The 22,365-nt window shown below is 40.8% G+C and overlaps 1 protein-coding gene across 1 annotated transcript in view; it reads left to right on the forward strand.

The window, feature by feature from the left end:
• The first annotated feature begins 18,045 nt into the window (after positions 1-18,045).
• The window catches only part of LOC111269666 (putative PDZ domain-containing protein PDZK1P1), a 62,792-nt gene continuing 58,472 nt past the window's right edge, over positions 18,046-22,365 (forward strand). The window contains exon 1 of the mRNA XM_022849428.2: positions 18,046-19,333. Within this exon, the coding sequence (XP_022705163.1) occupies positions 19,201-19,333 (133 nt within the window). The 5' untranslated portion in view covers positions 18,046-19,200. The remainder of the gene's footprint in view (positions 19,334-22,365) is intronic.

The raw sequence follows: 22,365 nt of genomic DNA on the forward strand, positions 1-22,365 counted from the left end.
TTAGCATTACGTGAGCCGACTCGATCTTCTATGACAGCAACAATGACCTACGTTACGTTTATCAGTTCAAGCTACGATTACGCTATACGATAAGAAGTGTAGAAGCGGTGCCAAGTATTTCATTATACAAAATTTCTAGGTATTTAACGCTTGTTGTCGGATAGCGATTGTCACCTACGGTAACGTAACTTCGTCGTCAATATTTGAGGATCGTATATTGTTATCACTGGTAATATACTGAGTGTTTCCTTAGTTTAGGTTCCGAACTGCGTCCATCATGTGCAATGACACGGAGGCACTCTTGGCCACGTCGGAAATCTATTAGGAAGGAAATGCAGAACAGCATAACGCGTCTAGTAAACGCTATAGAACTAAAGGACCCTAAGACGGGCGTCAGGTTTATTTCGTCGATTGATGGTAACAGCTGAAATCGTCAAGTGTTCTTCGCCAAGGTTGATTTGATGAAGACCAATTTGACACGACTGTGCACAATTTATCGACGGGTTTAGTACGTCGAGAATTAATCGTTGAAGTATACTCCAAAGTTGGCGTCGCTATTTACCACCGTCTGACTTTGTAACGCTTCATACGAATAAGCGCCAAATTTAGTATAGTGTTTGTCTGATCATTTCAAACTTCAGCTCTCATGCGAAGTGCATGGAATTTTCTAACTATTTAGCTGTTTTTTGCCTAGCCTTTATAAATGCATAAATTGCGTATCGGTCGTCACCCGTGAACACGTAGCAAGCGTAACAGGAAATAATTTCCGTAATAAAAAGCGATTTGTTGTACGTATTCAAGTTACTTTTGTTAAGCCAGCAAGGCGTTTATCCATTAAACTGTGAACGTCCTACCAACGCACCTAAACACGCAAGTTTACCCCGTAAATTGTGAAGTTGCTCTAAACTCTCGTTTAGAGCTAAACTCTCGTCTAAACGCCTCCGGCGTTTGCCGCTAAATTACGATTTTTTGGCAAATTTTTTTCTCAGCGATTTCTTCTGCTTTGACGACGTTGGTTGTATCTGAAGTATCACTGTGTATAGGTAACCGCGTAGAGCCTCTGTAGTGTAACTTTCAGTGTAGAAACAAATGCGTCGACGGTGCCCGTTACTTTTTGAGATCTAGTTTGAAGCATGATGCGATTTATTACTTTCCTACAGTGACAATAATACTGATCATAGCGATTTTGGTACTGTGAAAAATAGTTAGCTATTTTTTTACTTCCTTCATATTTTTATAGTGTTGATTTTTAATCGATTAATTATTGACTGCATTTTAATAGTTGTATGTTGGAAGCATGTCTCAGTGTACCAAATTGTACTGTTTGTATGTGTTAGCCGAGTTGGGTCTTGTGGCCCTGTTCGTTTGACCCAACAAAGGCTAGATAACAGCTGTTTTTCTTTTGAAAACTACCCTACTGTGGCATGTCGGCGTACACAATAAACGGCCAGAGCTACGCTCATCATAGTAGATACTGTTAGCTTCTTGTTCGCTTGCTGAAAAGATCGACAATAACGAGGATGACTAAGTTGCTGTTTTGGCATCGCCAACACCCCCGTCGTCTTTCCATTTCTGCTCAGAACGCCCTTTAGAATCGGCTGGAACGTGCAATGTTGTTATTAGTTCTGACTGCCTTTTGTAGAAGTCGACGGCAGATAGCAGTACATAATGCACGGTCTTTTTTCGTTCAACATTTATTTGGCCGTAGTTCGTTACCCCTGGGTCTCTGTTGAAACTATCAAGCAGCGACTGAGCACGAAGTGTTCTGCGATAGTCTCTAAACTTGATCTTGATTGATGTGCTTTGCTATGGCATACTACACACACCACAGTAGCTTATCTTTGAGAGGACAATTATAATGATGATATAGAAAATTGGACTCTGTATGTTATGTAAACTGGGTCAGCATTGAAGTGTATATACGGACAGCTATGTCGAAACTTACAGGTATGAAAACTTTGTTGTTAATTTTTTTCTTATCCTCATCTTTTTTTACTATCAGGGAGTTGTGTATCATTACGGATACGTGTCAAGTAGTACTACAGTCATTGGGAGCTCTTATGAAAAAGTTCGGAGTAGCTTACGCAGTACCGTCTGACACAATACTATCCCTGAACTCTATAAAAAAACGCCTTGGATTCTTTACTACGATGATGCGCTGACTCACATGTGGCTACTTGAATATGAGATCTAGGTGGTTCAGACATACACAGAGATGATTCTCTCGCATAATAGTACGTTAACCTAAATTGAACTTCCATTTTAATAAACGACTTAATAAATAATAGAACTGATCTTAGACAACGGTTTTGTTCCAATTGCCTAAAACTGTAGGCATTTTCGGTTGTGATGCGTAAAAGTAAAGACATGCGTAGCTAAGACGATATTGTAGCACCCACCATACAATATCGAAGCGATTAAAAGATGCATTACAAAATACAAAATGTTTAAAACGAATTTTAAAAATCACCAAACAAAGTATTTGAAGAACGAGGGCCTGTATATACGAGCACACATGTATAAGTCAATTTTTAGAAATACTTTTACCTAACACTACCAAAATCGGCTGAAGTTTTCTCAAACGTACTAAACAAAATCATCTATTTTGGCTTAGTTTGCGCCCCAGTACATCATTTTAAGTTACGATATTAAGATTACGAGTCACAAGTATTTACTTCTCTTACGTAGAGCTGCTTCACAAAAAAAAATGTTCGGTCAAAAATAGACTCAAATAATCGTTTCTTGATTTAGTTAAACCGTCCCGGTTACTCTTGCAACTACGTCAAGTGTCATCGATGCTAAATTAGGAAAGATGGCAAGAAGACTTAGTGCTTGTATTCTATTTGAAGCCCTTATTCCTTGTATTGCCAATATAGGACATTTTCCTAATATCAGGTATTCTTATCTGATACTTAACCAAATGAAATTTCAGTCGCTGATGTTTACTGGTAGTGAAACGCTAGACGCATGCTCTTGCCAAACTCCGAAAAGGTTACGCGCGCCTTCAGTTAACAATGAAAGGTAAACACCAATATTTCGTAGATATGCGTGTTACACGACATTGATGACGTGTGTTTCTCCGACATAACTTGAAATGCAATTGACTGTTTTTAAAATGACAAGGTACACAGATGATGGTGTGGCAATGTCGATACTGAACACTGGGCATTGAACTACCACTGACCACATCACTACCAAACGTAGCTATACGTAACTGTCTTGTTTGCTGTCATTTTCTTGTTCTTATCCGTAATTTCGCTTAAAACACAGCAGCCAATTATTAACTATTAAACTAACCCTCTGATATGACTTTTAGGTGTTCGGTCTGAGAAAGCTTTTCCGGCAAGTTCATAATGCAATTGTATGGTTCGCCTTTTGAGCTCCACGTGGATTCGACAGAGCTGATTTTGGCGAGCCCCTACTTGCTTCTAGAATCATGTACGCGCCGGACATGCGGCCAACTTTCTGTGCAACTCAGAACAGGTCATTCGCCCATCCTATATTGGGCCCGGCTCGTCGTCCGATGCATGATGGGACAGTGTCTGTCTGGAGAACTTTGCCCAGCTAGAAACCATATGCTGATGTAGATTTCTAGGAAAACTTTCCACAATCAGGGATCGCCTCCTAGAAGTTAAATCGAATGGACAAAACTGTCAAACCGCAATTCCGTTAAAGGATTATCGATGCGAATTGGATGAGAGGATACGAACGCTCGTCATAGAAGGATTAGCACGCTTTCGTAACACGAACGAGGTATACCATTTCTCAGTAACATAGAAATTATAAATACGATCAAAGCTAACAAAATAGGTACGGATAACTGCTGCGAAAAAAACGATCGAGGGTTCTCAAGCAAACGTTATGCTCGTGGCTATCTAGACAGTTCATGGGACTACTGGATCAAGCAACGAAACGCACTAACAATTGCCAGAAAAAATTCGTCGTTCTAGTAACGAGACTCGTTAACGAAGTAGGTTGCTAAACGAAAGCTTTGCTCAACGAAAGCTTATCTGTCGCCCGATATTGGCATAGTCTACGAAAAGTTCTCAGTAGACAATTCGATTGCTTGGACCTATGGCGATACAAGTTTACGTTTATTTGGTCTGAGATAATTACGAAGCCGCACAAAAAAGATGTTATTATGTATTTTGCATCTATTGCGCCCGCGTTTCCGATACGAAGAAAGATTACGCTGAGCGTCTACGACAAGGATAAGGCTGTCGTTGTAAGTCTTACAACTGGTGCTTCTATGGCAGTCTTTACGAAAGCCCTAACGCTTTCTTACGGTTTTCTCTTTGTAATAGAACGAACTGATCTATACTCGGGGAACGCGTTGTAAACAAGAAAGTGTGTGTATTTCTTGAGATTGGCCTAATGGACGAATGAGGCTGACAACTCAGAGATAGATACAAGTAATCGGGATAGATTAGTGGGGAAAGTATTTGCCGACCATACGCTGTGGTCCAGGTTTGAATCCATCGGACAAAATTCGAAATTGGACGTAAAATCTGCTCTGTCCAGCAGTATTCGAGATTGGTCGTCTCAGTTGGGCTAGATTTGCTTAGGTCCAGCTACAAGCCGATGTAAGTGCATTAAAACGCCAGATTCTATGTGCAAATAAATATCAGTAATTACAATTTCGCCGCCAAAACTGATATCCACCCTGTGACTCCGAGTTCAATCGCATCGAGCCGAACAGCCAAATATATGAATTAGGTGGTACGGGACGGCGTAAGCTCAAGACCTATCAATCGACGGCTCTTGAGCAGAGAACTGAGCTCGTTTTTTTGTTTTTAGTTAATCGACAGGTTTTTTCCAAATACGTAGAACACCCAAGACCTATTTAAGATGTTAGTCTAAAGCAGTTAAACCGTAATACGAAGTTATAACATATCTGTGCTGCCTGAAAAGCAAGTTCGTATCCTGTGTTAGACTCGAAAACAGATCCCAAGCTCTAGTTCATTTCAACTCAGGATCCGCACGGAGGATAATTGGCAACGATAATGTTAATGTAATCGTTATTTTCGTAACTAAACAGCTGTTGACGTGCGGCGTAACCAAGCGTGCCTAGAAAGATATTGGCGGTAATATCTATATCACCTACCTGTAGCACACTAAATACAATCTTCAATACAGAACGCGTCGGGTAGGTCTAAGTTATTGTTTAGATCTATTGATACTGTAGAGTGAGGACACGATCGATTGTACGCTTGACCATACGAAATTTGCGTTCGCTCAGTTTGACACAAACATTTCTTTCAATAGCTATTTTCCATCTGATGTATTCGTCGATTCATTAAGATAACATCATTTTAATTTGGATTTACGTTCTTTAGTCCGCTTCCGACGGAATAGAATAGCTAGCTGCACAGCATTACCATAGAATAATTCTTGTGACATCAAAACAACGTCATCTAAGGCCGAATCCTGATTAGAATCATCCAAACAGATCGACTGGCCGAAAAATAGAGCAATCGAAGCTAGAAGATTGACACTGGAATATTTAGAAGCGGCAACTGTGCGAAAATAAGACCCACTGCCGCATAAAATGCCCAAATTTGTGAATCAATATCCCATCGTTATTAGCAGTGTATTGAACATAACGGTATCAGGTTTGAACATTTACAGATAGTAGCAGGAAAGACTATGTAGATTCTTTGGCCACTTTAATATTGGGTGTATGTATAAAAAAAAAACTGAAATTATAGTCATTCAAACTTTTTCGAACGCCTTGAGTCCCAATCAATTTTATCCATTTAAAAATTTTTAGGTTCGATTAGCCTGAACTGAAAGCCAAGCTCAGTGGACGATCGACGTACAGAAACGACGCTTACCATATCTACAGCTGTTCGAGATCATTTTGAAACACATGAAAAAAGTTCGGTATTTACTGGGAATAATATACTAAAACATTATTAACGTTGCATTGGCCAACCCAGTTCATAAAATGTCATTCTGGTATCATTAAAGCATATCGTAGTGTACAGCACAAGTGAGTCGGCCCTAGTAGAAGCGTGGGGCGGGGTATTTATCTCGAAATTTTTTTAGAGCAAAAATCAGGTATGTTTCATTAAACAAAATAGACCACATGATGACGCGATGTTTTAAACAGCACACATCCACCATGTGTCGTTATGGGCCGCTTGAGTGCATCTACTACTACTACTACACTGTGCGATAATGCTCGTTATTTGATTGATAGACTGGATATAGGAAAGGGGCCTCTGTTATTGTTAATAGTAAGACATATTATCTGGTCTTTTAAAAAATCCTTTGGCTCGAAACCTCGTAAAATCGCTCGGTCGCCAACCCAGAACGATTGCAATTATGCACAGTGTCTCTCCGATCCCACTTCCACATAATGTTGCTACCGCTTAACGAGAAGGCAACATATAGGGATGCTGCTTCTTCTAGGTTTGTCTTGAATGTCCCTTATATAAGTGCGCTCATAACTGTAGGGTGGGCTTCTTATTGGCTTTACCTTGTATTACTTACCAGCTGCTCGATCCCAGCTGTTATGTTCAGATGCTGCCGAAGTAGTCACCAAAGAAACACTGGCGCACGATTGTCAGGGACAGATGAGAATAGATTTAGTAGGTAGTTGGAGGGCGCTGGTTGAAGTTCCCACACTACAGTGCCTATCGCTATGTTGTCGATGCGGTTCTCTGTCCGTAAACAAGACTTATACGTTCTCATAAGAACGATATAATTACTACACTGTGTGCCCTAGGCTTGAGCAGGTCAAGCCTATGTAACGTCTTCTGTGGAATGAATAAACTCGAATTGTTATTATTATGTGTTTAGCATGAGTAAAAAGTTAATTTTAAATGTCTAAGACTGAAATATGGCCAACAATAGGAATTCTGCCTGTCGAGAAGTGACTTTTTTATATTTTGACAATTCGCCAACAACAAATATCTACTTGAACTATGGTAGAATGTTTACTAGCTAGAGGTAATTAGGCTAGGGGGGCCTCACAGAGCTTCCAGTTTTATCAACGAAATACGTCGACAATGAGAAAACTCCAGCCTTTACCTGAACCCTCCCCGAACTGTACAAAGCAGATCTAACTTCAGAGCTAATAATAACTGTAGTAGTTCGTTTAGATAAAGGCGCTTTTTTTTAATAATTTCATAGTCTATATATACTTACACTTCAATCGTTACTGCCATTTCATGTATGTACTAACGTTCATATGGATAAAGCATTTGCCATTTTACAAGCCACAACATCTACGTCTTTTTGTTAGGAGTATAGCTTTGTGTATACAAAAAACATGTGCCAGAGCACTGAGTAAACACAATTCTTTTCTTCCGTTTGTTAGTTTCCATTATTTATTTGTAAGTATTAGTTTAACAGCATGCAGTTATATTACAAATATAATATTGCGCTTCTTTGCGGAGCTGGAAATATTAGTCCTACGTTTTGATCCTGCGATCAAATCCCATTAATTTAGGCTTTCCACAGGTCGTGGACTCGTTTGCCACGTGGAGTGCTATCGAATGGCATTGCGAGTGTGCCCTTGTTGTACGCAGTTGAACTTGATAATGCCCAATGGCTTGACAATTGTGAAGCTGTGACATGGCGAGATCGCCCGAAACGAGTACAGCTAGTTATCTTGTATGGACAGCAACTTGTACGGTACAGATCCTTAGTTCCTTAACATTGTCCGTAAGTGTAATTTCGCCAAGGGTAGTAGTAATACAAGAGACCTTGTAACGTGACATTTCTAGGATCTTCAATTTTTTTATTCCGGTATCTCGTTGTAGTGAAATTACTCTTGTGTAATTTTTTAAACATTGACACTCATTCCACTCGCTTGGCACCATACTGATACAGTTAATGTGCATTTATGTACCCTGCTTATAGCTTTCGAAGCCATACACGGATTCCCACATATTAAGACGTTTCTTCCCTTATAGATGGTGTAACGGATGTTTATTTTCTAGGCTGTAACAATACCACCATCTATATATAATAAAACTCAGTCAAAGGCGCCTGAAATAACGGTGTGCCTATGTACCTAGTGGTCTAAGGCGAAGCGCAATTCGTTGTGCATTCGACTGTGCATTGCATTAACTAACATATTTTTGTAACAATGAAAAAAATGTTTTATCTGCATAAATATGAGCCCGCACATTTTCCTTCGATACAAATAAACTTTACCGTCCTAAAGCCAAAGCTTAATAAGCATCTCGTGAGGAATCAATGACATATATGTTACCATATTTTATAAATAAATGAGCGTACAGTATAGTTACAGGCACTCATGCAAACCTTCTCGTACAGCAACTAATAATTTTTGTCCCGTGTTAACTCCATCTGGCTAGCTCTTCATTTATCGTCTGCATTGGTTAGGCGTGCAAACCCAGTTAATAGGTACCCGGATGTATAGTCTGCCTTTCTGTTCTCACATATACATCGTACTCTGCCATAAAAAATAACGGGGAATAAATAAAGTAAATTATGGTAGTGCCCATCTCAGAGAAAAAAAAAAAACTGAAGACATCGTATCCACAGAGCACTTGTGCACAACCTTAAATTCGCTGTGGAGAACTGAGTTGGGTTATCAGTAGCTTTTTTTAAGATCTCGAAAAATGAAAGCGTATTCCGATAAAATAGAACTCGAGCATCTAAATGCTGCGAGGTGGAATCTCTGTCTCATTTAGAAGCGCAGACGATCACTGCCAATGAGTGTCAGTTAGTTGACAAAAGTACCTCGTATTTATAGTACTACAATAGCACTAATAGTAATGAAGATGCATCCGACTACAGCTAGGAATTAAGTCAATAACGCGATTAGCTGTTGGCGTTTGAACGAGTAACTGTGGGTTTTAAACGCTCTGATAAATGAAATACACATTTTGCACTTTCAGCGAAAAGTTTACGCAATAAAATTACATTTTAATTGAAAAAGAAAATTAGTTTGTTAGAAATTTTAAACAGGTCGAAGGAAGTAGCCCTTGGAAAAGCGACAATGACGTGCATCAGTTACTTCTCAAATCACTTTGTGAACGCGGCATGTTTGTAAATACAAAGTTAAGAAGACAAAAACGGATCTCCCACATCTAAGGACCACTAGACGACTGAACAATATGCAAAGCTAATTAATAGAGCTAAAAAAATTAATTTAACTCTTAGTTTAGAGTCAAGGTTTCCAAATTATCCCCAAAAATATTCACGAGCTTTCCGTCGGTCAGACTAACTGCCTTCATTGACGTGATCTTAATTCGGACCGAAGTAAAGGCACAGTGTCTATAGTACGCTCTACAAATGACCATTCTTAAAAACTAACGGACAAAAGAGATGCATTTCCCGAGGGATTTTCTGTGTCAGCAATCCGATACGTAATGAAACTAGTTTTTCTGTTGCATTTTCCAAATGCCTCAACTTCGTAAGGGAATACAAATGGTGACCGTTTGCCCACAGCTTTTATGACTATGGCTTCCGTCCTTAGCTTAGGGATATTTGAGCGTTACGGTCAAGTTCAATGTGACATGGCACTATACAAATCGATTAACTCCAACCTATTTATCTGACCCCTTTAAGCAAGACGCAATCGCCACACCTATGTACTGATTTTATGTTCGTTCACAGTTACACTAAACAACGATGCACGATATGCCCCTCGTTTCGGTCATCAGATATATATATCAAGTGGCTCATGCGACGAAAATTGGTCGTGTTCACTTGCAAGAGGAAAGTGTACACGATTCTGTCTGCTTATGCATCCAATCCTCAATTGGCGCGATATTCAAAAATTGCTATTATAGGATAGAAAAAAATATTACGATGAGTCGAGCAGATTAAGATTCAACTTTTTCCGGCATTGTCGGCTGTGTGTGATCGGTCGTTTATACCTTAGGCTTCCTAACTTGCCGTAGGTTAGTGTATTGAAGGACTGAATCTTTAGGACCGTTCTGCGATTGCGCTGTATTGTGATTGTGCGCGATTGTGTCAACTGTTTAGTAACCTCGTGCCTAAATTATCCTAGGTTTTCGGAGGTATTGAAATAAATGTATGCGTTGCGTATTCATTGAATTTCTTTTTAAAATATATGCGATAAATCGGATAGTTATTTGAAAAAATATTTAGGATTTTTTAGTGAGTGACCGCGCGAGTGAAGAAGTCGAGGAATGGATGTGATAGCTCTATTTTTTTTAAGCAATATCTGTATAATTATGTAGCATTAAAGAGTGGGCTACTTTATATCGGCTCTTTTTTAGAGCACTTTATATAGCTCTGAATACATTAAGGGTGCATTGTTAAGTTTCGCACATCGGCTTATACAAGGAATAGAAGAAATAACAATAAAGGTATGTCTTATTTATTCAGGCGAAGATCACTTTTGCTTACGAGCTACGGGCTCTCGGATTAAAATAAGATTAAGCCTCAGGGTTTGCCTTCCGAACTTCACACTGGCTTAGTAGAGCTGACACTTAGATTTCGGCGCTTGGTCCCGGCTGTATGCACATGTATGGGTAGCAAACGAACCAAGGTCCCGTCTTTTTTTTGGCTTCAAGCGCGTTATAGGCCCCTTTTGTGTCAGACTGGAACCACGTATAGCTGCTTTTTGCCCTAAGTGTAAGCAATAGGTGAGCGTAAAGCACGGCGGAGTTGTTATAAGAGGCATTGCTCAATTGCGCTTCTTCTGCAAGTGTGGAGAATATCGCTGCGAACGAATCCCACGAGTTCTGTTAGACACAGCCAAACGCAAGGTGAAAGCGAGTTCGACGCAACGTTACCCACCTGATTGATTTAAAGGAGATGCTCGACAATACAGCGCCTTGAAGAAAACGGGCGAATAGCTCGATAAGCTGCGAACAAGGGACACGACTGAAACGGCGGCTGAGGCAAGAGATATCAAATAAGGGATGTCAGGAATCGAAGTCCGATTTATGAAGAAAATTGACGAAATGTAAATTATCGATATAGTGATCGATGCGAATCACAGAGAAAAGGTGACCCAGCTTGAGGACGAAATGATAAACAAGTATGAAAACCTTTGGCGGAAGCTTACCAAAATGCAGGCAATCATTAAACAATTGATTAAGGTACCAGCTAACTGTAAAAAGGAATCGTAAAAAAAGTTGAAGACCTTAAACAGACCTGCCGGGATTCAGGTTTGACTAATCGATCTGAGCCCAAGAAAAGATGTAATTCACTTCAAAGGTAAAATGACAAATGGTTATGGATTTCTTAGACAGAATAATGTCGAAAGAATTAACTGCGGGACTGGGCTTTAGCTTTCGAGTGTTCCTATAGTTTGCACTCGATACGCTCTACGGGAAGCAAATGAGAACAAAGGAAAGCGAACAATCGGAGCGGCAATACAAAATGATTGATGTTGTCTGTGTTTGGACGGTCACTAAGCTTCAAAAAGTGGTAAGGGTCACCTTTTTAATGGGTCTATTCCGATTGGTTAAACAAAACGACAGGTAACGAAAGTTAGCCGCCCACTTCACAGAAGGACTGCCCTGAACATTTATTACGAAGACGTGACGTTGGCTGAGCCCGGCAGCTTTAGTTCTGTACAGAATAGCCAAAATATCGCGGACAGCTGTGTAGACCTATTGGACGCACAGGGTTTTTGTTTTTCCGCTGATGATTAAAGAATCGTCCTTTCGAGCGCAAGGATGTTCAGTTGATGGTAAGGTATGTATTTCAATAGCGATTGAACCCACCTCGGCGAATTTCGGTCCTAATTCGGGAAAAACAACAGCAGATGGAAAATCAAGAGCAGTAATAAGGTAAGAATCATTCGCACATTTTTGTCATCGAAACAACTTCTCCATTAGCAGCTTACAAGCCAGCCCAGTTTTCGAATCCAAATCTAAACTTCATTTAAATAGCATCGAGTCAAGAACCAAACGTTTTATACTCTTCATGGAGAAAAAGTCTCAAAAAAAACTTCAGTTGCGCACAGTCGACCTCGGTGGTATCAAGGCTTAAGTGTAGAAGAAGAACGGTGAGTAGTCTACTATATCACTAAATTTCTCCGAGTTTCCGCTAGAGAACTTACTAATAATTGTAATAAAATACTTCAATAGAAATTCCTTTTTCCAATGGCAGTGTCTAATCACAAATAGAAATTCTGACTTTAATTATTCTCATTATTCCGATCGAGTGGCATATACGAACCCCCAAACCACGCAGCATTCGATATTGATATTCGTAGGTCTAGTCTGACAAGATAGATGAAAAAAATACTTCTAAGCAACGAGAGTGAAAAGATTTACAGCGAAAGGGTTTTCTGTATCATCTGCAATAATTAACCTAACCTTTGTAGCAGCTTGTTGATTTACTATAAAAGATAACTGCTGCCAGAGCAAATTAGAAAAGGAACCGCTTTCTGTTTATTCAATGGTTTTTCGCTTTATCTAGCAATTCAAGCATTGGTTTAAGCAATATCTTTTTCTACATTTATTTTCGACCGTTTTTTTATATTCCCTGTAATTGTGCGCAGGAAGTAATTGTTTCCCCTTTTGTAATAATAACATGTTCAATGGGTGCTACCAGGGACGAAAACCTGTTCGGTATCGGACCGAGTAATGAAAGAAAAATCAGCAACTGCGGTGCTAATAAAAGTGAAGGAAAACCGATAGTCATCGATGTTCAGATGCAATCCGAATCTGCTTTATTGGTGTTGCAAAAAACTGCAACTGTTTAATCCTAGAATAGATCAACACTGCGGTTAAGGAAGCGTTAGCTGCCGCCATGTTGCTAGTGAACAAGGCTATAGAGCCGTTCTATATCTGCAGCAGCAGAAATATAGGGTAAAATAAATAAAAAGCGTAGGGTCTATGTCACGTGTATGTATTGTTGTTAGGCAACTGCGAAGATTTACTCGCAAAGAAGCTCGCGACTGTCATTGCTTTCTTTGTAACTGTTCGAAAGGGTTTACTATCAAATACACACTTTGACTGACAAAGCTAACGACTGTTTTGCGTGGTATAAATTTTATAATAAACGCGTTAACAATCTCTTCATGTCCGGCCATTACAGCAACTGCATGCCAGGACAACAACAAATACTGCACCTATATGTAAGGTGATTAGCCTTAATAGTTACGAGAGAGTGACGTGAGCCTATTTTTGTTATCTATTCGTTTTCAACGAGCTAACAGCAGATATCGCCTTACTACTTGAAAGGTAATTATACTAAGAAAGATATTTGCTTGAAGGACTCCATTGTATATTCTCGTATGTGTGGCATTATCATGCAGTCAAACAGATCACAAAACGGCATCCGATATTTTCGTTCCACGGTGGCGTGCCATAGACACACGGTAGTGCTCATGGACGTATATACGTATTTTTTGCTAATGCCGATTCAAAGGCTACATATACAGACCCTGCATGATGACGCTATGCATGTCATGTCACCAAGAACAAACATGCTGCGTCGTTTTATTTGTAGAGATAATTTCTACCTTTACGGTTGCATTTTACTTGAGTCAACCTGTAAGTACGATCATATACCCGTCTATTTGTTGCTTTATCAGTTATTATATGTAAAAATTATGTTGGAATTATGTTACTGTATAGTTTCGTTGAGTTCGAGTTGCTTCCTTGTGACGGCCAAACGTAGTTGAGCATCCACCCTTACTAACCTCGCCTAGAAAGGGCAACGTGTAAAGACAGGTCGCGTGACAAACGTTTTATTCGATTAAGGGATCATATAGGTAGTCTTGGAATATCAACCGCACCGTTATATCATGCTGCTAACAATAAGACGCTCATACCGGTGCCCATATAGGTATACGTTTAAATAGGATACAGAAATGCTTGATATCGGCGTTTGGTAAGTTGGTGAAATAAGAAAAATTCTATATTTACGCCAGATTTAGTTTGTTTCTGAAGTGTTCACTAGCATTTTGAGAATATTAGGTTTAAACCTGTGATTGTAGCCGCTAAGGCGCGCATTAAAAAAACTAGGATCGTTGGAAATGCTGGCTGGTCATAACATTCCTGTCGTGTCTATGTGATCCTTGCACCAAGTAGATATAGCAGCAACTAAAATGAGCAGCAATGGGACAAAACAAACAAATTAGGTAGAATATCTTAGCCCAGGTCCAGTAGTTTTTCGGGGACATAAAAAAAACATGTCCCGGCGGAGAGCAGTGTTTAATTTGTCGAATAAATCTGTCAGCCTTTAAGCGAGAATTGTTTTTAGTTAGTCCTGAATTTCACATTTCTTGCCGCAGCGACTATTTCGATACGCGAAAGTAGCTTTATCCCATCACCGTAGTAATCGAACAGCATAAATTCGGGACGAAAGTGAACTTTATGCAGTTTGAAGGGTTGGTGTGTCTTACCTTCGACGCATTTGGGCTACTTTTCTATAATTTACTTCCCTTCTATGATATACTTTTCTATATTCCTCTAGTATTTCCGGTTAAGGCCATATGCCCCTTTTATGATTAATACTTAGCAACTGATATCTGCTGCTTTAAGTAAGGACCGGTTTCGTCTGGTATTCTGAAAAAAATGTATTATAACGAAAATCTGCGCTCTGGCTCTCCATTTCCTTTCGATTACCACTCTTAGATCACGAACGAATTTGAAGTCATTGAAGCGGATAACAGCATCATCTAGGGTTATGTAAGCAAACCGTCTCCCCGTTCCTATCCTTTCACTGAAGGGACTTGTTGTGAACTTTGAGACTTTTAACGAACCTATATACTTATATATGCAACTTTTTTTAGTGTAACTATCACATTGACTAATAAGTTTGTAATTTGTCAACTTCTTGAATAAGCACAATATACCTATTTGCCAGTCAAACGTTCATTCAAGTTAGGCGAATTTGCCAGGAAAAATAAGCAGAAGATAATGAAGGCTAGGGAGCTCATATTTATACAGCTAGGCAAGCGCTATACTGCTTGTATCTATGACATTATAACAAATCGCGTTACTTCTTTAGTTTCGAGCTCGGCATATGTCCTTTTGCTCAGGCCCTCTGCGCCCTGTCATTTCATCTATTTTCGCCTTTGATTATGTTTATTTCGAGTCTATGCTTTTGTGTCTTTGTAGACTAGGCTGACCTTTATTTGCGTCAGCTTAACGCTAATAGTGTTCTGGATCAATCGAAGGCGACTGATTCAGTTGTCAATTGTGCTGGGAGATCTGGTAGTCAAATAGCGTCAATCCATTGGATAGAAATTGAACGACCTTATGACCCTCGGCTGATTAAGGATCTTTTCATCACCATTGTCGATAGGAGTGAAATATTACTAAACATTCAGTGTCATACCGTAAAATGGACATTCTTCTTCGCCCGAGAAATAACATAAATGCGCAGTAAGATCGTAGCACAATCACCAAGCTTACGGATAATCGTTTCTATCGACTACTACCTGACCGCAAATCGTAATTGTTGCTACACGATCGAGCTATCCCGGACTCAGCGATAGATTTGGCAGTTTCAGTTAAATAAGATTTTCAGAAGATGCCCACCGTCGAACTATTCCGTGGCTGGATTTAAAAAAATAAAATGGCAATACAGTATATAATTGAAATATAAAGAGTGTTCCACTGGTCATTGAGTAAGTTTCAGGAAACGCTCACTCATGTAATGTAAACACACAGTTGCCCACCACGGAGTAAATGATGATAATTTGCAGGTACCACGGATTCTTCCGTCGGCCCAAGTCAAATAGATGCATTACTAAACAGCTACGAAAATGACAGCTAGAAAACGATCGTTCCCAAAGGCCTAATATCAGCTTATTGGTACGATTCATTATCGTAAACAAACTATCTCCAGCTGCCATTTCCAGTTCTGCTCGTGCTTACGTTCCCAACCTCTATAGCGCTGGTGAATCACTGCTATAGCAGGACGCTGCTTGCCTTATTGCCCGCCGTGTCATCACCTAATCGTACATCCAACAAATCCGATAGCAGTCGGCTTCCTAAGGCAGTATAATGCTAAAAACCGTCTTTATTTTTAAGGTGGTAAATACAAAACTTTTAACGCCAACAACAAAGAGGGCTAATAACTAGGCGAGTTCTATGTTCACAGAAACTTTTGCGCCTTATAGTGTTTTTCCGAGCCTTCATAGGTTTATAATTTTTTTTTTAAGAATATAGTGTAGCCAAACATTTCATTGGGCAATAAAGGAAGGCTTCAATAAGTAGTAGTACCTCTAATGTGTGTCTATTATTGTCGATGATGACGAGTCCGCAAACCTGTGGTCTGAAAAAGACTAGAAAAATTAAGCAAGACCGACCATTTTAAAACTACTAATTATCGTGATTAGAAGTAACTACAAACACTACTATTTAAAAAAGAACTCCTGGAAAGTCTGTGCTGAAGGCATGTCATCTGGCCGAGAAGTTTGCCTTTCCATTAGCGGATTACATGTGATTGGCTAAAGCGATAGCATCTTATGGGGATGAACAGGTATGGTCCACTACCGACTTTGTTTTTTGAACCTGCTTTATGTACATAAATTTTTTTTTTAAGGTATTCCGCGATTTTTAGTTTGTTAACATTTCGCATCGTTAGAGCACCCGACATGCTACAACCTATCTACTCTTATACTGGCCTAAATATTTACCTAGGTGTATCTCGCTAACACGATTCGGCGCAGAGTGGAAGTAACCAGCAATAGGACAGGGCAACAAAAAAACAGCGGAACAAGCCGAACTGGCTCTTAGCTTATCCGCTACAGAATAAAAACGGCTAAGACTCGGCCAAAAGGAAGACTTAGGCTTAGTGGGCATTACCCGTGATAATCAACGCAAATAGAACAGAGGTTAATACTTCTATGCCGTGCCGTTTTTCTTATCATAATCCCTTTGTTGGCATCTCGGGCTACGAAATTTCAGTATCCAGAGTGGGTAAGCATCGACGACTTGGCCCATCGTCAATGTATTGACACATACAGAGCCAACTCTAACTGAACGGGACGAGGACAAGCTACAAGCTAGTTATTTGTTACGAGCGAATATATGCGCCGTTAATTGTAGGTATGGACTTCGTTACTGTATCGCGCTGTCGTCCCATGCGACTCCGTGTTGTCCGCTGAATGTCAGTTAAATCGGCGCCACTTGGCGCGGAAAAGCCCCTCAGCTACCATTACCTTTCTCCTTCTTCGCCTGGTGGCAGCGGGAACGTTTGAATAGATCAGCATCCAGCAGCCGAAAGTTCCATGGTCATCTGAAAAGCCGCTAGACCGTCAACAGCCATCAATGTCGGGCTGTGTTCGGAAGTCAGCTAGTTTAACGATCGGCTGCTGATCGACTCTTATCTTTTGTATCGCGTCGGTTATATTCCCCACCCCCCCTCTCCATGGGGAATGGGACATGGGCTAGCCAATTCTGACCCTGATTACATTACAACCACAATTAAACAGGATTAGCAGAACATCGGCGGCAGCACAGGCCACAACGCAAGAATACGGGAGGTGCGCAGGTGTGTGAGAGCGTTAGGGAAGCATATGGCAGAGAGGAGACCCCCAATGCTGTCGAACAGTCACTGCGGCGCGTTGAGTTAGATTGAAATAAGCTACATTACTCTCAGCTAAGGCCGCGGTGCTGTTGCTTCTAAGTGCATTATGTCCGCCTGCTATAGCAGAAGCAATAGCAATCAAATAAACTGGCACCAAACAACATAATCGCCAAACGTCAGTTGGTATTAGCAGGGTCATCGTTTTCAGCTGCCGGCGATTTGCGATTGCTGTTACAGCCACTGCTCTGCCGTGGTTTGCTTAGAACCAGGACGGACACGACTCGCCGTATGGCAACGAGACGACGATCATTTACGGTAACAGCAAACGTCTACTGTGATACAGCAACAACAGCGCCGCGCCACACCAGCAGCAGTTCGCGGACAGTCAATGCTTCTATCCGTTGGCCGCGGTTCCATCCGTCGGTCTGTTTGTCCGACAGTCGACGGCAGCGCTAGCGGCTGCTACGTGTGTAAACGAACGGCGGCGGTGGCGGCGGCGGCGGCGGTGGCGGCTGCTACTGCTGCCGGTTAACGGAAGAGAGCGTTGGTAGTTGGATCGCCATGGCAGTGAGTCGTGTATCTAAGTCTGTGAGCGTTTGTGCGTGCGCCGGTGTATTTGCAAGAAGCCGTAGTGGCGAGTAGAGGGGAGTCGTCTCTGCTGCTGCTGCCGCCGCCGCCGCTGCTTTACCGACCGAGTGACTATCGGTCCGTCAGTTTGCCTGGCCGTCGCCGCAGCAATATTGATGCTGCTAATGCCACTGCCGTAGCGATTACGACGACACATCAGTCGACAGCAGCCAGCCATCACGAGCCCCATCACCAACAGCTCCAGTAGTAGCAGCAGCAGCAGCAGCAAGACCATCGCTCTCTGTAGAAGATGACGGCAGGCCAACAACCAGGAGACGAGGAGTAAAGGGGCGACTTTCCAGACCTATTCGTCGTGTCGAACTGTGTGTGTCCGTTGTCTGTTGGCTGATGACAGTCGTTGCTGCGGCGGGGTTCATGCAGCAGCAGCAGCAGCAGTAGTTGTAGCAGTGAGTACGGTGAGGCAATGCACCTCATGCTAGCTGCCCTGTGTCCGTCACTCTCGATCGATTGGGGTTCGATTTTTTTTAATTGACTCGGACTTGGGCTGATCGTATACGATAGCCGTCGTAACACAACTTGTTGCTTGTGATCTAGTGGAGTGAAAGTCCTTGGTGGGCTGCGACGATTGGTAAAATATCGATATTGTGAGTGCTTTCGTGAATGCCGGATTCATCCGTATCTATCGTACAATACGAAATTCAGACGAGATTAAGTGTTCACTTGAAGAAAAACTTTGTCGAATGCTGTTAGTGTTGACACCATTACGGCTGTGTAATGTATGCATCGTCTGGATGTGATTGTCATCGTTCGAGGTGAAACGCAAAAGAGTGATCGTCGATACAAAAGAAATAGGTGCCCACGTTCACGTACTGTTTCAATAGCAAATAACTACTAACAGAATCATTTGCATTACCGTAACGTCGTATTCAGTGGGGGTAGTGCTGTCGTTTCCCTGTTGGCGAACTGATCGGGTCTACCGGCAAGTACACCGGTGGATGATATACAAGTGTGACTTTTCGACGACGCTTTTCGGATGTCTAAGGATATTTTTTGCACTGCCTCCTATTGACATTCAGTCTGGGCAGTGCTAAAGACAAGTAAAAGCGATTTTTGTGTCTAAACTGTTCAGGCTAAGGATCAGCTTAGAAAATCGTCAAAATGAGTCTCCCGCCAGAAGCGCCCACGATCAGGCTCTGTCATTTGACCAAATGGAACGATTTCAATGGCTACGGATTTAATCTACACACTGACAAAGTGAAGAACATCCAGACGCTAGGCGAAATAGACAAGGGTTAGTTAAATTATTTGTTACTATATATACAACGTTATTAAAATTAAAAAACTCTTGCATGACAATTTCGATTAAAGGTAGGTGCAGTTTCAGATCGGCAACATGTGAGCACCTCAATGATCGTTCGAAGACAAATGGAACTCTATAGTATTAGGTTTGTTAAAAAAAATTACACTGTGACTGAAACCGGTCTGTTACGCCATTGGACATGACGTTACCCTTGAAAGTGTTAGGTGAAATGCGCCCATATTCGTATTATAATTTTACTAATGATTCATTTACATGTGAATAGTTCTTTGAATAAGCGGTAGGCTCACTTCTGTCAGTGTCAGTAATATGTCCATAGATCAAACATTTGCATGGGCGACGTCGCAATGTGGAAAACAAAAATGTGCTAATATGGTTAATGGCAGAAAAAGAAAGCCGGGTTAACGTGGGGTTGTTAATGCCGTCGGACTGGATTGGCACGCAGCATTAAAATACACTGTAGATGGTCAGCGCCATGTTGGCGTGGGTTTTTAGTAATCATATCATTGATTATCAAACATCAGCTGGTTAACAATTTTTCGCTAAATAGCACTCATCTCCTTTTCTGCGTTGGGTCTGTGACCAGCCAAATGGAAACAAATTGTTAAGATCCGCAGAGATCTACTTCACTTAACTGTTGCTGACTTGGCGATTTCAGATCGACCGCCTCTAGGTATCGCATGCTTATTTGAAAACAACCTTATTGTTACATAATGCGAAATTGTGCTCTTATAATAATAATAATAATATAATTGTTGTTGCTATTATTATGACCGTGTTCATGACGCGATGCTGTGGATACGATCGATATCTGCAGTCACTTTCCATCCACTTCCGTCGCTTGATGATTTTAGAATCTGTTTGTAGGTGCTGGAAAATGGCCAGCCGAGCGCTTGCACGAATATAATTCCCTCATGAAACAATAGCCGCGGAACACGCATCTCATCTTTAAGCCAACGACCCCAAGGTATTGCCTCATAGGATTGACTGCCTGTTCGTCTGTCTCAAGGTTTTCCTGTCGTTTTAAGCGCCATTTTGCCTGTTCCTGCTTCGTCGTCATCAGCACTCGCCAAAGAAACTTACCTATTGATGCGGACGCTGTTGTTGTTGTTGTTGTTCTTATATGACTGCTGTTCTTGCGATAAATGTTGCAAGCATTATTTAGTTCAGGCTGCAAATGTCACTTGACTCGGCTTGAATTCTATCGCTGTAGAAGCGCCTCTTGTGCTTAGTAATTATTTCGGTTTAACTAATTTCAGTTGAAGCTTTTTTTTATTATGTACAGATTGTGGGACTTTGTGTTTGGACGGTCATTTGGTGTCCTGCTTGAGACACGTCCTGCTTGTAACGTCTACACTGGGACATTTGAACGGCACAATCTGGTTACCGTATAACAAAAACAAATCCAGAGGTATAAGCCTGGCTCAATTCTGGTCGTCGCGCATTCTGCGCTTGAGTAAAAAAAACTGTTAATCAAGCATAGGCATACTTGATCCATAGTATAGGTGTCAATTGGAAAATAGGACAACCGTGACAATAAGTTACGTCCTTGGAAAATCCCAAAACGATCCTTTTATAAAGATACCTTGATTAATAGACTTTCATTTAGTCAATTTAACAATAATCTTTTTGAGATCACATTATTTCCTGTTACGGAATATGCAAACATAGTCTGCGCTCAATGATAATTCAGTAGTTCTTCACTGATACATGGTACTGTCAAACGTAAGCATATTATCTTGAATTTCACTTCACATTAGACCTATGCCTTTTACGTGCTAGAAACCTATTTTTATTACGTAAATAGTCTCAAATTTAGAACTCATGATGGTGATCATATCAATTTGAAGGAGGCATGTTCATACGACAGGTTCTGAAGCATAAACTATGTCAGCAACAAAAATGTGTGTACGTGGGTGCCTTTATATTATGACCATTTCGTCATCCTTGTCGTTCTCGGAGTTTTTATGTCCATTCGCAATATTACTTTGGATTTAAACAATTTCAGGCCTTTCGATCTTGTATTAAGCCGTTCTCTGGCTGATTAAAGTGCACTAGGATTTAGTTGTTGTACTGAGAGATTTTATTGTTTACAATATCACATTAACGTTGTTCATGCAGTAAATTTTGTCGGATTTACTTGCCTTCAATCCCTCTATCATTTTGATCCGTTAGCCTGAATTAGTATTAACAGTAAATGAGCGAACTGCACAACTGTTCGCCAATGCAAGTTTTAGTGCCACGTACATGCCCGAGCACATAAGCCTTAAATCCCGAAGACCGATATCCTATTTGATTCTTGTCACGTTACTTTAAACAGGAAGAGTACAGGAACGTATAAATGTCATCCATGATAGTGCCTTGCCTTTTCACATCGATGTCAGTGCTTGGCAGTCTAAAGGTAAATTCGCCATAAAGAAAACTGTTTTGCTAGCTGGGCGCTTTGTTAAGCAAATACGTTTTCCTTTCCGGATTTTCCTTATACTGAAAATCGGTCAAAAATTATCTCAAGTTGACCGAGGGAAAATTAATCCTCGTCAACGATTTTGTCATCGAATACAAACAAGTCGGCTTCCTAAAAACGCTGTCATAAGGACGCGTCGATTTTAAGGATTTAGGGATTTTAGATATAATAACATGCTTCTACTTGCGCCCAGTTAAGGCTACTATCACCCTTGAATCCACGACTGGTGGTCTTTTGTCTGAGTATGGGTGTAAAGGTAATCGTACTGTTTGCTCATAAAAGAGGGAAGAACGAGTGGCATTGTCCGTTACATAAGGTAACAGGTTCAGGTTAATGTTATATACGTAGCGAATGCATGGTGCTGCGAGAACGATACAGGCATATTCCAAACAGATTACGCTCGTATGATCGTTAAAAACAAGACATTGTGGAATTTGTGACCTTATTTTTGTGTTGATGTCGCCCAGTAGGTTCCTGGCCTTAAAAAAATATATGGCTTCAACAGAGAAATCGAAAAACGTGTACTGCCTTGTACCACATA

Source organism: Varroa jacobsoni, unplaced genomic scaffold (genome assembly GCF_002532875.2).
Source record: "Varroa jacobsoni isolate VJ856 unplaced genomic scaffold, vjacob_1.0 scaffold_1404, whole genome shotgun sequence".
Classification (NCBI taxonomy): domain Eukaryota; kingdom Metazoa; phylum Arthropoda; class Arachnida; order Mesostigmata; family Varroidae; genus Varroa; species Varroa jacobsoni.